At 43.9% G+C, this 16368-nt stretch overlaps 1 protein-coding gene across 2 annotated transcripts; it reads left to right on the top strand.

The window, feature by feature from the left end:
- The first annotated feature begins 14868 nt into the window (after nucleotides 1–14868).
- Nucleotides 14869–15789, top strand: LOC132448629 (gamma-crystallin M1-like). 2 transcript variants are annotated; one of them, XM_060040075.1, is made up of 3 exons: nucleotides 14869–14918; nucleotides 15129–15380; nucleotides 15486–15789. In XM_060040075.1, exons 1-3 carry the CDS (start codon nucleotides 14907–14909, stop codon nucleotides 15756–15758), a joined length of 537 nt encoding a protein of 178 aa, XP_059896058.1. In that variant the 5' UTR covers nucleotides 14869–14906; the 3' UTR covers nucleotides 15759–15789. The 2 variants fall into 2 exon arrangements, with proteins under 2 accessions (XP_059896058.1, XP_059896057.1); XM_060040074.1 differs by lacking the exon at nucleotides 14869–14918 and having other exon boundaries at nucleotides 15108–15380.
- Nucleotides 15790–16368: the final 579 nt, after the last annotated feature.

Here is a 16368-nt window from a genome sequence, read left to right as displayed (position 1 = left end):
CAAAACATAGCCAATATGGCATGTGATGTCATGACACGCCTAAACCTTCCTATCAGTCAACTCAGAGGACAAACGTATGACGGTGCCGCCAACATGTCTGGACATTTGCAGGGAGTGCAAGCCATCTTGAAAAAGCAACAACCACTGGCTCTGTACTGTCACTGCGGTGCACACTGCGTGAACTTAATAACGCAGGCTGTCTGTGTAGCTAGTGTACTTGTCAGGGATTCAATGGGTCTGGTCCATGAATTGGGAGGCTTCTTCAATCAGTCGGGCAAGTTCAAGTTGATTTTCCAGGACATCGCAAAATCAGAGCATGATGGAAGATTCACCAACTTAAAGCCTCTTTGCCCCACCAGGTGGACTGTTCGCACCCATGCCATCCACTCAGTTCTCAGACAGTACGAGTGTGCTCACAGCCCTTGAAGAAATGGCATCATGCAGCTCGGCTGAAGCTTCAGCTAAGGCCAGTGGTCTCCATGGAGCATTTCTGAAAGGGAGCACTCTGCTCGGCCTTGTAATGGCTGAAGACCTGACGGGGGATTTGGAGTGCCTGAACACCTCACTGCAGTGTAGGAAACAGACCATTTCAGGCATGTTAGGGGCTGTGGACCATGCCAAAACAAGCATGCAGCACAAGCGAACAGAGGAGACCTTTGATGCGTTGTTCGCAAACGCACAGGCGATGGCAACAAAGTTTGACCTACAACCCATACAGATGCCTCATGTTCGCAGACCTCCAAATCGTTACACCGGTCAGGCTGCAGCTCATACCCATCCTGATGCCCAGTCATTCTACAGAGCCCAATTTTACACTGCACTTGACACAGCAAATTCACAATTCACCAAAAGATTTGCCCAAGCAGGATTCCTAAAACTTCAGGAGCTTGAGAATGTGCTTTAAAGTGGAGAAGTGGAAAATATAGTGAATGAGTACCCTGAATTTAACTTGGATCATCTTCGGGTGCAGCTAGCCATGTTCAGGGCTAGTTATACATACGGAACCAGCTCAGATGTGGCTAGCATTATCCACGACATGGTGCCAGAGGTGAGGGGACTCTTTGGGCAAGTGGAGACTTTAGTAAGGCTGCTGCTGGTCGTCCCTGCTTCCTCTGCAGAGGCTGAGAGGAGTTTTAGTGCCCTAAGGAGGCTGAAGACATGGCTTAGAGCATCAATGACTCAGACACGACTGAACAGTGTGGCCATATGTCATGTGCACCAGAAGCATCTGGACAGACTGGACCTTGAAGAAATATGCGATTCCTTTATCGCTGTCAATGCTAGGCGCAAAAAGACCTTCGGCACACAGCAACCGTAATCCCCGTTACAGAGGCTCTGTTATATGGCTGTTATATGTTGAGCGCAGTCAAGTTACCTCTAATAGGCCTGAAAGAAATAATTCTCAGTTGCAGCTTCAAATTAAAAGCATTTAACTTACTAAAAATGCGTTTACTTATTATTTTTAAACAGTCATAGCCACAGCTGTGGTGCTGTGTGTTCTCCCTCAATGTCCGCCACAGGCTGAGCCAGCAGTTGCGATCGAAATTTCCGGTTAGTGTACCATGGAGTATTCGATTTGGAACACTGACATCTGAAAATTAGCGCACTTAGTGAGTGCGGATGGTGTACTACGTTTAAGTGTACTCATTGAAGTATGGATATTGGAACACAGCACTGGTCTGCATCTACTCATCAGCTACTCTTGAAATACATCCGGTTTCCTTGTCAGCGGTGGATCATACTTCAATTTCAGTGGTAGGTATGTGTACCTGGCTCCCGTATATCTAACACCTGATTAGGGCTGGGTATCATGGCCAAGTTCCTGAATCGATTCGATTTCGATTCTGAAGGCTTTAAATTGATTAATCACGATTCGATTCGATCCGAATCGGTTCCATCTGCTCCTAGATTGAATGATAATTTTCTTAAGTTGTAAGGAAATATTCTTTATAGGCTATCATCATTAATTCATCACTAAAATCATTAATTGTGACTAAAATCTTGTAGTTGTGACTGTTAATTAACATCCTTAGCAAGATTTTACATTCTATTCAACGTGATGGCCTGCCTAATTCATTATATTAATGAAATTATCTCCATGCAACACACTGCAAAAGACATGTTTTTATTTTGTAGGCTACATTAATGACAATCCAGGCAACTATAAACAAAACTGCCTCCATCTTCCTAAAATATATAAATATAACCATTGTAAAGATTATACCATTTAAGATACAATATTCAAGTATTATAAAACTCCTTAAATTCATATTTTTTCAACATATTTACTAAAAAAAATAAAATAATCGATCTCATGCCATGTGAATCGATAGCGTGAAATTTAAACGAAATCGATCCAAAATCGATTAAATCGATCTTTTTACCCAGGCCTACACCTGATAGTAGTTTTTCTCCCCAGTTGTATTTCTCAATCCTTGTTTCTTTCTGCCTGAAGTGCTCTCTGGATCTCCACTTCCAGCCTGCCTGCTTCACTCTCCAGCCTGGAGCTCCCCCACTCACCGCCAGCCCATGCTTCATCCCTAATCAACTTATTTTGTTAGGGTAAAGGTACCCATTAAGCCTATTCCTCTACTATCTTAGGACTGGTGCTGTGATTTCTTCTTTTTGTAGTAATTATCTTCCTGCGAACAAATTAGCTTAATCTATTATACTAAGATAAATGTAGTACTTTGAACAGTGTATAATCTTGATGGATATAACCCCATGTAATCAAGTCTTAAAATGAACAGCCTGACATTTCATTACAGTGAGAATTGGTCTGACAACATGGATTTCCTATTGAAAAACATGAGGTGGGCTTTAATGGAACATGGTCAGCTTAAATGGTTCCATAGTGACTTCTGGTGAAAAAAGAGGATTCATTACCTTCAAATGAAATAAATTTATATAAAAGTTTGCATGGAGCCTAAATAACCTGTAGACTAAGCATTATATTAATTGTTATTTATTCAATGTTTATAATTATTAAGTCAAGTCTCATTCAAAGTTACAAAACATTGTATAATGTATGTATTCATAGATTAATCTATAACTAATCAGAAAACATTTGGGTTATGTCCTTGACAGGTCTAATTCTTTAACAGTGCATCATTCAATACGGCTAATGGTTTCACCATGCGATTAGCTCAGTGCGCTCTTTCATGAAACTCATCTATGTACTTATTAAACAAGTGGTTGAAAATATCAGAAAATCTATGTTTTCTGAGGGGTAACAAAAGTTTTGGGGTGACTTTTATTTAGGTCCATGAGATTGATGCACCTGGGTGGGTTTTACTCAACATTGGCAAATGTGATGGTTATGCAATAAAAAATGTAATGGAAGTAAGAACTGGCTGGATTTTGTGTCCTTGTTGTGATGGTGCAGGTGTTTGTCTGTGTGTGTTTTGTTAAAAAGACAAAACATCAATGAATATAGTGTGGGAAAAAAGAACTGACTGGATTGGTTGAAATGTTGAGGAGCACAAAATGTTATATTTAATTTAAAAAGTAAAGGAAAACCGAGCTCTGAAGTATACGTGTGTCAACCTTTTCCTAATTTCAAGTCTTCCACACTCCCAGACTGCTTGGTCACATCCAGTATTAAAGTGTTTTAAACATCCATCCCTAAAAAGGTCTTCAAAATGAGGTGCTAGGTATTGAGATTTTCCTCTGAGTGCACCAGATTAATGCATGTTCAAAATCTTTGCCTGGGGGGGGGCCGGACCCCGCCCCAGGCATTTGTCCCCCCCAATGAACCATGGCTACACCTCTGACTCACACGTGTCACAAACATAGCTGCCAAATTAATCGGTCTCCCCACACCCACACTGTCGGAGCTTAACCTAAAGGCTATTTCACGCATTGCATCCACAATATCACAGGGCAACACACACCCACTCAACTGCCACTTCACCATCATGCCCTCTGGACGCAGGTACAGGTCTTGTTGTGCAGGAGGGCACGCTATGGCAAAAGCCTCGTGCCTGCAGCCATAGCAGCCTTAAAGGTCCCATGACATGAAAATCTCAATTTATGAGGTTTTCTAACATAAATATGAGTTCCCCTAGCCTGCCTATGGTCCCCCAGTGGCTAAAACTTGCGTTTGGTGTAAAACGAGCACTAGCTGTTCTGCTCGCCTTTGAAAAAACGGAGGCTCAAGCGCGCTGATTTGGAATGTCTGTATTCATGACGTCACCAAGAATCTCAGCTCCTCCCCTTACTCTGCCTGGCCCGCCCAGAGACGTTGGCCCGCCAATGAGACTCGACCGTGCGAGCGCCACGTGTGTGTGTGTGTGTGTGTGTGTGTGTGTGTGTGTGTGTGTGTGTGTGTGTGTGTGTGTGTGTGTGTGTGTGTGTGTGTGTGTGTGTGTGTGTGAATACACACACTATAACGCAAGTGTTTCTTGCCGGTTCTTTGACGCGTCTTGTATTTCCACAACGAGACTGTTGTGGGGGGTTATCTGAGCCATGGTTGAGAAGGAATTGGGGGAAAGGAACTTTGGCTTTGACTCGCTGAAGTACATGAACTGCGACATGCCGCCGGTTGCCGCGAGGCACCATCGCCCGGCAGCGGGCAGCCGGCAGCAGGCAGCGTGCGGTTCAGTCGACTTCAGGTTGATGTGAAAGTGGAAGAACCAGAGACGTTGCAGAACCCGACAAAGTCATTTGTGATTCATAATATCGTCTGGAGGCGCACAGCTTTTGGCCGTGATAATATGTATTAAATGTAGGGGTGTAACGGTACACGTATTTGAACCGAACTGTCACGGTACAGGCACTTCGGTGCGGTTACAGAGGTGTACCGCGGTCCGTAAATGTGGCATACATAGCGTTAATATGGCGAATGTAAAGGCTTGTTTTGCGGTGCGGAACTTAAAACTTAATGTCGGAGTTCCCCCCGGACCGTTTAGCCTTATTAGGCTCGGCTCGCACGTGCGCGAACTCCGCGTAGTAGCAGTAGCAGAGCGCGATCGCGACTGTGTGTGGATTGATGTCTACTAGCGAACTGAGAGCGAACTGCATGGCGAGCGACAACAGAAAACCGGAGCTTGAAGATGCCCCCCTGTCATTTAAATCCCAAGTTTGGGAGAACTTTGGATTCCAGGTTAATTATCACAATGGGGAAAGACGAGTGGACAAGTCGAAAGCTGTGTGCAGACATTGTTCAACAGCGATCGTCTATGCAAATGGAAACACATCGAACATGCACAAAATTTTTGCCCCCGGTACAATTTTAACGTGACAGCACCATCCAGGTGTTACTGTCACCCCTGCAAAATGAAAAAAAGTTGTTCAAACCGTTCAAACCCAGCTCCCTATACTATTTAATCAACCCCTACACCTGTCTGGGAATTCAGAACAGGCAAATGCCATCACCAGGTCTATTGGTGTTTTCATTGCCTCTGACCTACGAGAGGCAATGAAAACACCAATAGATTATAAAATACATAAGCTGTAATTTAAGTTAAGGCTGCAATTGCACTTTTATTTAATGATTGATATTTATATTTATGAGAACTTCAGAGCTTTAGAGAGCTGCAGGAATATTTTCTTTAAACCCTTAAAGTTTACATACTCTTTGTTTACATACCAGCTTAAAGAGTTTAGACTGAGCATTAACACTGGATTTTTCATTAATTTTATGTTAGGGTTATTGGAGAATTGCAGCAGTATTTTTTTTATATTTGTTACACATTTTATTCACCATAACTATGAACCGTCCTGTACCGTACCGTGACTTCAAAACCGAGGTACGTACCGAACCGTGACTGTTGTGTACCGTTACACCCCTAATTAAATGATATAGATTTCTATGTATTATATGATATTATTTAGATATGGAGCTCCAGGACTGTAACGCAAGTGTTGTACACTTCCTTATTATTTGGATAACCGTTCTGCTTTTGGTGTTATATGGCGCATAACACGTCGGACTCTCGTCTCTGGTATTTCTATAACGAGACTCGTATTGGGGGTTATCTCAGCCATGGTTGAGTAGGAATTGGGGAAAGGAACTTTGGCTTTGACTCGCTGAAGTACATGAACTGCGACTTGCCGCCGGTTGCCGCGAGGCACCATCGCCCGGCAGCGGGCAGCCGGCAGCAGGCAGCGCGCGGTTCAGTCGACTTCAGGTTGATGTGAAAGTGGAAGAACCAGAGACGTCGCAGAACCCGACAAAGTCGTTTGTGATTCATAATATCGTCTGGAGGCGCACACAGCTTTTGGCCGTGATAATGTGTATTGAATGATACAGATTTCTATGTATTATATGATATTATTTAGATATAGAGATCCAGGACTGTAACGCAAGTGTTGTACACTTTCTCGTCGGACTCTCGTCTCTGGTATTTCTACAACGAGACTCGTATTGGGGGTTATCTCAGCCAAGGTTGAGAATGAATTGGGGGGAAGGAACTTTGGCTTTGACTCCCTCAAACACATGAACCACGACATGGAGGAGAAAGGGATTGTTGGCGGCGAATGTCTCCCGCTTGAGCCCCGCTGAGGGACCACCGCCGGAGGCGGAGGTTCCTAAGACCGGCAACGATCCCTTTCTCCTCCTTGTCGCGGTTCAGGCTACTTCACTTTGATGAGGACGTTGAAGAACCAGGAACGTCGGAGAACCCAACGAGGTCGTTTGAGATTCATAATATCGGCTCACACAGCTTTTGGCCGTGATAATATATATTATATGATATATCTATGTAGGCTATATGATAATATTTAGATATAGAGCTCCAGGACTCCCGTGTGTTCTAGAATATTTACAGAACACGGCTAAAGGCTGTGTGCGCCTCGCCATTGCGATACATCCACTGTAAACAGAGCGCATGGTACCGTGGCTGCAAGCTGCTCAGGGCCACACCCCCACCCTCCTCCTTGACCCGCCTCGCTCCTCATTTGCATTATAGCTACAGACACCAAAACAGCGCATTTGGGGGAAGCTCAATGTGCGACTGGCTCGGAGTGGCTGTAACTCTGCACCACGGCTGAATTTCGGGAACGTCTTTGAATACTGTGTTAGTTGCCCACTAATACCTATATTAAAGAATACATAAAATAGCAAGTCATGGGACCTTTAAATAAAATGCCAAGATAACTCGGTCCTGTTCCACACTATTCACATATTTTGTCTGAATGTTGTTTTTGTTGTGTATGCTGGCCATCTGTTATTGTCTGTCGGCGTGCGGCCCACAAATGTACTATGGAGTGAATAAGAATTTCCCCCAGGGGACAATAAAGTAAAAAGTCTAAAGTCTATTTATTTTTGTGTTTAAAAAAAAATAATAATAATTAGAAAGAGTGTCCAACAGTCCACACAGCCAGAACAGGCTGAAACATGAGGAGGGGCAAAAGTCAGTGTGCCTGCACATCACAGAGCTGGTCTGTGACAGTCATTTTAGAGAGAGCTGGGTCTTGACGCACTCCCTGAGCGAGTAACAATCACAGGCCGCTGTCCCTGTGACAATTCTGGTCCCACACTGTCATGTTGTGGGCTTCGTGGATGTGCGATAGCAGCAACAGCAGGTGGGTCCCCTGCCGTGGAGTCAGAAACATAGGTCTCATGTATCTGGAGTAGGTGGCGTCTGTTCCTGACATATGTAGCATCTCCAGCCTTGACCTGGTAACTATTGGGTTGTGGTGCTGGTCCTAGCACTGTTGCCAGCCTGTCATTTCCTATCTGTGTCTCACTGTCTGCCCAGCTCACAGTGGAGCCAGCGGCCTAGCTGATTTTTGGTAGTAGGCCTTTCCTGTCTGTCTCACCTGTGTCAGGGCCATTTGGACCTGTGTCTCCACTCTGGGTGAGTACATGGCTTTGGTCATGGAATGAAAGCCCTGGTGCACCGGGAAAGCAGGCATTGAGCTGGCGACGGCAGCCCGTCCATGGGCATGTTACGTAGGCTGAGGAGAGCTGCATCTATGTCCGTTCCATCTCGTGAACATTTCTCCAGCAGGTGCTTTGCCGAGCACACAGCCCTCTCAGCAAGCCCGTTGGACTGAGGGCACAGCGGACTGCTGGTGACATGACAGAAATCCCACTTGCGAGCAAATTCCTGGAACTCCCTACTTGTGAAGTAAGCAGCATTGTCTGTCATGAGTTGCTTCAGCTCCTCAACCCTGTGTGAGGAGAGGACGTCCGCCTCCATGACCTCGTACTCCTCCACCTCCTCAGCTTGGTCAGTGGAGGGCAGATGTGCACGGGAGAGAGCATCAGCGACGTAGAGCTCCCTGCCCCTCTTGTAGATGACGTTGAGATTGTAACGCTGCAGACGGAGGATCATCCTTTGGATGCGTGCAGAGGCTGTGTCAAGTGTCTTCTTTAGTATGGTAATGAGCGGCTGATGGTCAGTCTCGACAGTCACAGCCCGTCCATACACAGTATGTAGTGATGGAATTTTGTGCAGGCATAGACAAGGGCCAGGAGCTCTTTTTCAATCTAAGCGTAGCGTGACTCAGTCTCTGTGAGGGCCCTTGAAGCGAAAGCCACCGGTCGTTTTGGAGGCAGACAGCACCCAGTCCGTGCTGTGAGGCTTCAGCTGACAGTACAATAGGTTGGTGCACATCAAAGTACCGCAGCACCGGGGGACCTGCAATAAGTTCTTTGAGTTTGGTGAATGCCGCTGTGTGGAGCTCCAGCCAGCACCAGTCTACATCCTGGCGCAACAGCTCACGCAGGGGTGCCGTGGCCTCGCTGTAGTCTGGTATGAATTTGGCCAAGTAGTTGGTCATGCCCAGGAACATTTGGAGACTGCGCTTGTCCTCCGGCGGGGGAATCAGGCGGACGGCAGCAGTATTGGCAGGGTCGGGTCCAACACCCTGGTCAGTGAGCAGGTGACCGACATAAGCAACCTAAGTGACCCTGAAACTGCACTTTTCAGGGTTCAGTCTGAGATTGACAGCCCGTATCCTGTCCATGACTTGGCGGAGACGTAGATCATGCTCCTCTCTCAAGCGGCCCGTATACCAAGATGTCATCGATCACTCTACTCAACTCTATCGACCCGGGCACACGCACCAATAACGGTATCCAGGAGCTTCAAAACGACATGACTGAACCCCCTCTCCCCGCAGACAGCAACACCCTGCATTGGTGGAGAGACTAAGGCTGCAACAAATACCCGCTGCTCTCAACATTGACGCACAAATACCCGTCTGTGCCAGGCACGCCTGTGCAGGTAACATCGTGAATAAAAGAGAGCCGCACTTGATCAAGTTGATAGACAACATTGAGGAATGAATTACTTGTGACATTATAGGCCTTACTCCTGCTGCTGTCTCCTGTTTAGTTGTCACGTTATTGTTTCCACTGTGCGGGGGGGAGGCTCGTAAATATGTAAGGGATAATGTATAGAACGCCTGTCATTATCGCGAAAATAAGCCCCGACAGGGCGAACAGGACACCGACGCACAGCGGAGGTGTCTTGCTTCGCCATGAAGGGGCTTATTTTACGATAATGACCGGCGAAGTTCTATACATTATCCCGCTTATTACACGGCTACTTGCCAAATCGAAAAATTTATTTACAATGTATTTGTTACCAGCATTCATAGTGTTGATCAGCAGAGAAATAGTCCGCCCAAGACGTTGACGTCGTCGCTTAGCAACCGACAGCGCTTGGGTTGATACATATCCCGCTTATTACATTGACAAGTTACCGGACTACGTGCGGAGTGTTACCAAAGGCAAAAAGTCCTTTTGTTTACCTTGACAGCGGTCATTATTCATCCGTTGCCAATGAATTATCCAAAAATAATTGACCTCCGGAAGTTGTGAAGTGCCCATGCAAGTGAATGGAACGTTGAAAAGACCCGTGTAATAATAGAATATATTCTAATACATTGCTTGATATTCGATATCCGAATTATCTCAAAAGAGACAGCGAGAGAAGGGCCGTACTATTCCCCAAGGCAAACCAGGCATTTACCTGGAGCCCCGGGCCCCATAGAAGGCCTTTTGGGGCCCCCAAAATGCCCCAATACATATATTTTCGTCCACATATTTATTGTTTTTATAACAATATCTTCATAATAGCATCAGGATGTCTAATTACTCATGTTTTGACGATCTTTCCGTGTGCACCCCCCTTCAGTCTGAACTACATTGACTATTCCATGTTACGCGATTCACGCTCATCCCGCGTATGCGGAAATGATGTAAAATTCAAAACAGTAAGCAGTAAGAGAGCGAGTGATAAATCTAGTGAGAAATTAGGCGATCGTACAAAAGCGGGTCACAGAAAAAGAAGAAGAAAGACCAAAGGCTTTGGCTCAGCCAGCAGCGATGCTAATGACGTTAATGTGTGTTAACAAACTGATGGAGATGATGCACAATTGGCAGTGAGTATTTCTCCCTCTCCTTCTTCCACTTCGGTTATTAATTATGATGACAATAACGATAACAATGACAGCGACTGAGAGACGCACATTCTTGTGGATGACTGAGCACCCTGGCCCAAGCTGCTCACTGATAGAGAGCGCTGCTTCAAATTGGGGCCAGTCCAGGTCAAAGATCAAGATTTTCAACAAAATGAAAAGGGCCGCTGATTCACAAAAGCTTACTATTACATAGTAATGAAAAATGGTGAAAGGGTAAACAGGTCTGGGTTAGTCTACAGTGAAAGTGCAGACTGTGTTTTTTTGCTTTTGTTGTTCCTTTTTCGTAAAACAAAAACAATTGAGTGAGGAAGGATTTAAAGACTGAAAAAACATTGCAATGCATTTAATTTAAACCATAAAAGGTCTGAAGAGCAAATGAAAAAGGCTAATAGCTGGAAGCAGCACTCACATCGGCTTGAGACAAAAACAATAGATCATCAGTAGATAATTGAAGTAGAAGCAAAACACTGGAATGAGATTTTATCCAGGTTACTGGCAATTGTCAACTTCCTATCAGGGAGAAACCTCCCTCTCCGTGGCCACTCTGAAAAACGTTATCAACCAGGCAACTGTCATTTCTTGGGTCAGGTTCAGTTAATGGCCTTAACTGAACCTGTTTGACCTTGTGATGCGTGAGCATCTCAGACGAATCCAAGCTAAGGCAGCCTCCGACACGTACCTGAGTAGTCTGATCCAAAATGAAATCACCTCACTTGTGGCCAAGTGCACAACAGTTGCCATTGTCAACCGAATAAAAAAAGCCAAATATTATTCAGCAATAATGGACTGCACACCTGATTTGCGTCACAACGAGCAGCACTCGGTCTGTGGCAGCGTCTCTACACTCTCTTCAGCTCCTCAGTACACCGCTGGACAATCCAGAAGGACCATGTGTAGACCTTCACCGTTAAGGCACTGTCTACAATGAGGTGGGAATGTTGAATTGAAGTTGTCAAAGCTGTTCAGTATGCCTGACAGCCTAAAGGCGTTGACTTTGTTGCCTTGTCAGCTAGAGGGATCTTCAAGGAGATGCAGACATGGCCTTTTCTGGTAAGCATCATTGTATGGTACAATGTTTTGTTCGAAAGATCATCAAAGTAAGCAAGCTTCTACAGAGCCCCACAGTGTCAGTTGCTACACTCAGGATACACTAAGGCAGCCTGTAACTGCAGTTACAGGCTTCTTACAGGAATTCAGAGAAACAGGATTCAACAGTTAAAACTGATGCCAGGGAAATTGCAGAGGAGATTGAGGTAAAAATTGGCTGGCCAGAGGACCGAAAGAGAAGAGCAATAATACAGTTTGAATACAAACGAGGAGCGGAAACACAAGTTTTTTTCCCCTCTTGTTGATACAGCCGCTGGTCAGTGTCAAAGAAAGGTTTTCCCAAATGGAATTTTTTTTTCCAGTTTTATGGATTTCTGTACTCAAAGGACCTGAGAAGAAGCCCACAGAAGATGTTGAAGCTCAGGACCTGAGACTGGAGGTAGAGGGGGCAGTTCAGTCCTTCCGCCTATCTCAACACCATCAGAGATGCTAAATCAGATCTATAAGGAGGACATAGTAGGCCTGTATCCAAACTTCTTACTCTCCCAGTCACTGTAGTTTCAGTTGAGAGAAGCTTTTCAAAACTAAAACTCATAAAAACATACCTGCCAAACACCATGACACAGGAAAGGCTGTCTTCCCTTGCTGTTCTTTCGATTGAGCAGGAAATTAGAAAATCATTGGACATGAAAGATTTCATAGCAAGATTTGCTGATGCCAAGGCTCGCAAAGTCAAGCTTTGAGAGAGAGGCAGAGAGAGAGAGGGAGAGTGAAAGACAGCGAGAGAGAAAAGCTCACAGATGAGGACAAACTGAGCGAGAGAGAGCGAAAAGCTCACAGATGAGGACAAACTGAGAGAGACAGAGAAAAGCTCACAGATGAGGACAAACAGAGAGAGAGAAAGGCTCAGAGATGAGGATAAACAGAGAGAGAGGAGGAAAAGCAAGCTCAGAGACAGGAGAGGAATAGAAACAGTGAGACTGAAGAGGTAAATTATGACATCTTAGGGGTACGGTCTGTCTAATATGAGTCCCCATAATTGATCTTATTGTTTGGTATGCTATTTTATTTTTGCACATGACACAAAATAAATATATCAGCATCATAACATGTCTTCACTTGCTTACACTCAAGGAAACGGTGCTAGCTTATGGAAAAATGCAAACTCATTAAAATCCAGGGCCCGGATTCACAAACATTAACTTAAGAAGATCCTTATTGAACTTCTTTGTTTTCTGACTTAAGAAGTTCTTAGATTGTTAACGTCATAGAGGAATACATGTAATGTTCATCCTCATGCGCGCTTGTCGGTGGAGCAGCAGAGTGGTCTGGCCCCGTTTCTATGTTACCTGTACTTTGTTGATGTTTATGTTTTGGGTCTCGTGGAGATGAAACCAGTAAGTTAGTTCTGTGGAGTTACGTTACCTACCGTCGGGAATTAGAGTTGCCATTACTACCATTCGGAATTAGTTAACAGTTTGTTTTTAACACTGGATTCGACATCGCCTCCGCCCCGTATCTGAGAACGTTAGAGTACTTTGGAAAATAAGATTGGGCGTAATGGAGGACAACACCGGCAACAGTGCTAAGCGCAGCCAAAACTTTTAAAAACAGAAGTTGGAGGTGTTGGTGGAGGTGGTTGTTGCAATGAGAAAATCAGTAATGGGGAAATTGGAAAGTGTAGTGACAGCAGATAATTAGAAGAGGCAGTGGGCGAAAGTTGCCGTGGCCTGATAGATGAAGAAGACGGGAGGAGGGACGTCCTGTGTCAAACTTAACGCCTTGGAGGAGAGGATTTTGGAAGTGGTCGGGGAATCGCTGGTAGGACGAGTTCAAGGAGGGGTGACACTGGCTGAAACAACAGCTGTATGCAGCTGCTACAGCAAATACAAACGGGTAAGCTCACAAGCGTCTGTCCCTAGCTGTTAGCTGTTGATCATTACGTTGATCCCGTTGATTAAGCCTTTTTTTCCCCTTCACTTAGGCCTTTAGCCTAAGTGAAGCTGGCTGGCTGCCTTAGGTCCCCTTTTATTCACACCTCATCCTCATCCTCATCGTCATCCGCTTATCCGGGGTCGGGTCGCGGGGGGAGCAGCTCAAGCAGGGGGCCCCAGACTTCCCTTTCCCGGGCCACATTGACCAGCTCTGACGGGGGGATCCCGAGGCGTTCCCAGGCCAGTGTTGAGATATAATTTCTCCACCTAGTCCTGGGTCTTCCCCGAGGTCTCCTCCCCACTGGACGTGCCTGAAACACCTCCCAAGGAAGGCGCCCAGTGGGCATCCTTACCAGATGCCCGAACCACCTCAGCTGACTCCTTTCTAAGTAAGGCCTTAAAAAAAAAAAAGTTTGGTTCCTGTTGGTTGTCAGTTGAGGTCATGGGTAGGTAGGGAATTTATTTTATTTTTTTATTTTATTTTTTCCAGCGGCAGCGAATGATAGGTAGGTTGTTTTCATTTAAAAACGAGAAAATTCGCTCATCCTTGTACAGAATGAAGAGGTGCTGTACCAAAACGTGATTATAGTTTGCATAAAAAAAATAAAAAAAAAAGATATATATATATATTTTTTTTAAAGCTCATAAAATAATTTGGGTCGCACATAAATTGACAGGGTCGGTCGGAAACCGGAACCAAACAAAAAAATTTTTTAGGCCTAAAGGAGCAGCGGCTCTAATCCGAGTTCCTCACGGATGGCTGAGCTTCTCACCCTATCCCTATCCTATCCCTATTCAAACCATATATTAATAATATTTTTCAGCACTTTCAACATTGTGATGGCCATTTGGCCGCTACAAGCCTGCATACTGCCTTTAATGAATCAGCAGTTTATTTTAAGGCGTAAGCTTGTCATGAACCCAGATAAAACTGAGTGGATGTTGTTTTTTAGGTCGCTTAGCCTATACCGCGCTCAAAACATACATACACTCCAAGGTGAGCAAATTTAAATAGTTAATATCTTGTCATCTGGCTTCACTCTGAACTCACATTTCAGGCCCATGTGGAACACCCAACATAATCCTTTAGGTTGAAATTTTGATTTATATACAGAAATAAGTCCTGTTTTTCAATCTTGAACAAGATATTAGCTGAATCATTAATAGGGTAAGGGTCTGTTTTTATTATATTTGTTATACTGTTACTACTTCCTGTTACTACTATTATGTGTTATACATGCATCCTCCATCTTCATATTTTTGAGAATTTTACAGAGAAAGTTAGATGATTCCAAATGTTAAGGTCAAAGTTTTTTAGTGAAGCATCCTTACCTTAAATTAGGGTTACAACCCTTTTAAGGGCATGTGGAAGCTTATCAATGGGCTTCTATAGTATGTTGAGTCAGGGTCATGAGTCAGTATTTTGAACAATAGGGGACGTCATGGAGTCTTTAGGTCTGTTCAGGTATAAATGTAGGGGGTTGACACAAGTAGAGCATCAGTTAACCAACCGATCTCTGAGAGAGCTGAAAAACCAACACAGCCATCATGATGGGCAAGGTGTGTGTGTGTGTGTGTATATATATATATATATATATATATATATATATATATATATATATATATATATATATATATATATATATATATATATATATATATATATATATATATATATATATTTGATTGCTTAATCTATATCAGGTCATGATATGCCAATCTAGTGGCTCTAATGAAATTATAAACTATATGACAATTATTTTGTTTCAGATCACTTTCTACGAGGAGAAGAACTTCCAGGGTCGCTCCTATGAGTGCATGAGCGACTGCTCCGACATGTCCTCCTACATGAGCAGGTGCCAGTCCTGCAGGGTGGAGAGCGGCTGCTTCATGCTCTATGAGAGGAACAACTACATGGGCCAGCAGTTCTTCATGAGGAGGGGAGAGTACAACGACATGCACCGCATGCAGAGCATGGGAATGATGTTTGACAACATCAGGTCCTGCAGAATGATCCCCTTTGTAAGAGAAATCACAGTTCAACTTTTACGCTGAACTAGATCAACTGTTACATTGACTGTGTTGATGACTCTGCTGACAATGTTTCTCTGAACCTCTGCTTTACAGCACAGAGGCCAGTTCAGGATGAAGATCTACGAGAGGGAGAACTTCGGTGGTCAGTCCAATGAGATGATGGACGACTGTGACAACATCCAGGATCGTTACCGCATGTCTGACTGCCAGTCCTGCCACGTGATGGACGGACACTGGCTGATGTACGAGCAGCCCCAATACAGAGGCAGGATGATGTACATGAGGCCCGGAGAGTACAGGAGCTTCAGGGAGATGATGAGCGGCCAGAGGTTCATGAGCATGAGGCGTATCACTGACATGTGTTAGTTTCCTCACTAATAAAACATGATCTAACTTACATTTGCTGGATTTGTTATTGGTCATCATAACTTGATAGCACCTGACTATACAAAATGAAATAGAATATTCTGGAGTTAACCATTATGATCAAAAACATGTGATGGCAATTTTGGAGGGAAAATTGTATCTTCAAGGATTTGGGTACAAAAGTAATTACAAAACATATTGTAGTATTTACATTATCAATTTGAAAGTTACTGTGGTAATATGGTAAATAAATATGAATATGGTATTTTGACCATCTGTAAGGTAACATTATATGGCGATATTGAAAACTCAACCAAACTCCACCATTGAATGTAAATTAATATATGAATCGCAAAACAATTTACATTTCTAAGAAATATTGCATTATTTTGCAGGACTTTACAAATGTGTAACTATCTTCTGATTGCATACCTGAAACAAACCAACAGCTTGTTCTGGATTGTTTTATTGTCTTAAAAGAAAACGTAAATTATATGAACTCTATGATTTTTTTTTACGAAATACACATGGACAAAAATGGGAAATATTCATATTAACACAATTTTAGATAAGTTGCATTCTGTACTTTTGGAGAATAAAAAATATCCTT

This window comes from Gadus macrocephalus, chromosome 20, assembly GCF_031168955.1.
Source record: "Gadus macrocephalus chromosome 20, ASM3116895v1".
Lineage (NCBI taxonomy): Eukaryota > Metazoa > Chordata > Actinopteri > Gadiformes > Gadidae > Gadus > Gadus macrocephalus.
The sequence above is the reverse complement of the archived record's forward strand: the minus strand, read 5'-3'. Positions and strand labels throughout refer to the sequence as shown.

Bases quoted from the DNA above. Each gene is read 5' to 3' on its own strand.
- LOC132448629 (XM_060040074.1), top strand. From the start codon at position 15,108: ATGACAATTATTTTGTTTCAGATCACTTTCTACGAGGAGAAGAACTTC. The intron at 15,381-15,485 runs GTAAGAGAAATC...TCTGCTTTACAG, and splicing joins CCTGCAGAATGATCCCCTTT to CACAGAGGCCAGTTCAGGAT.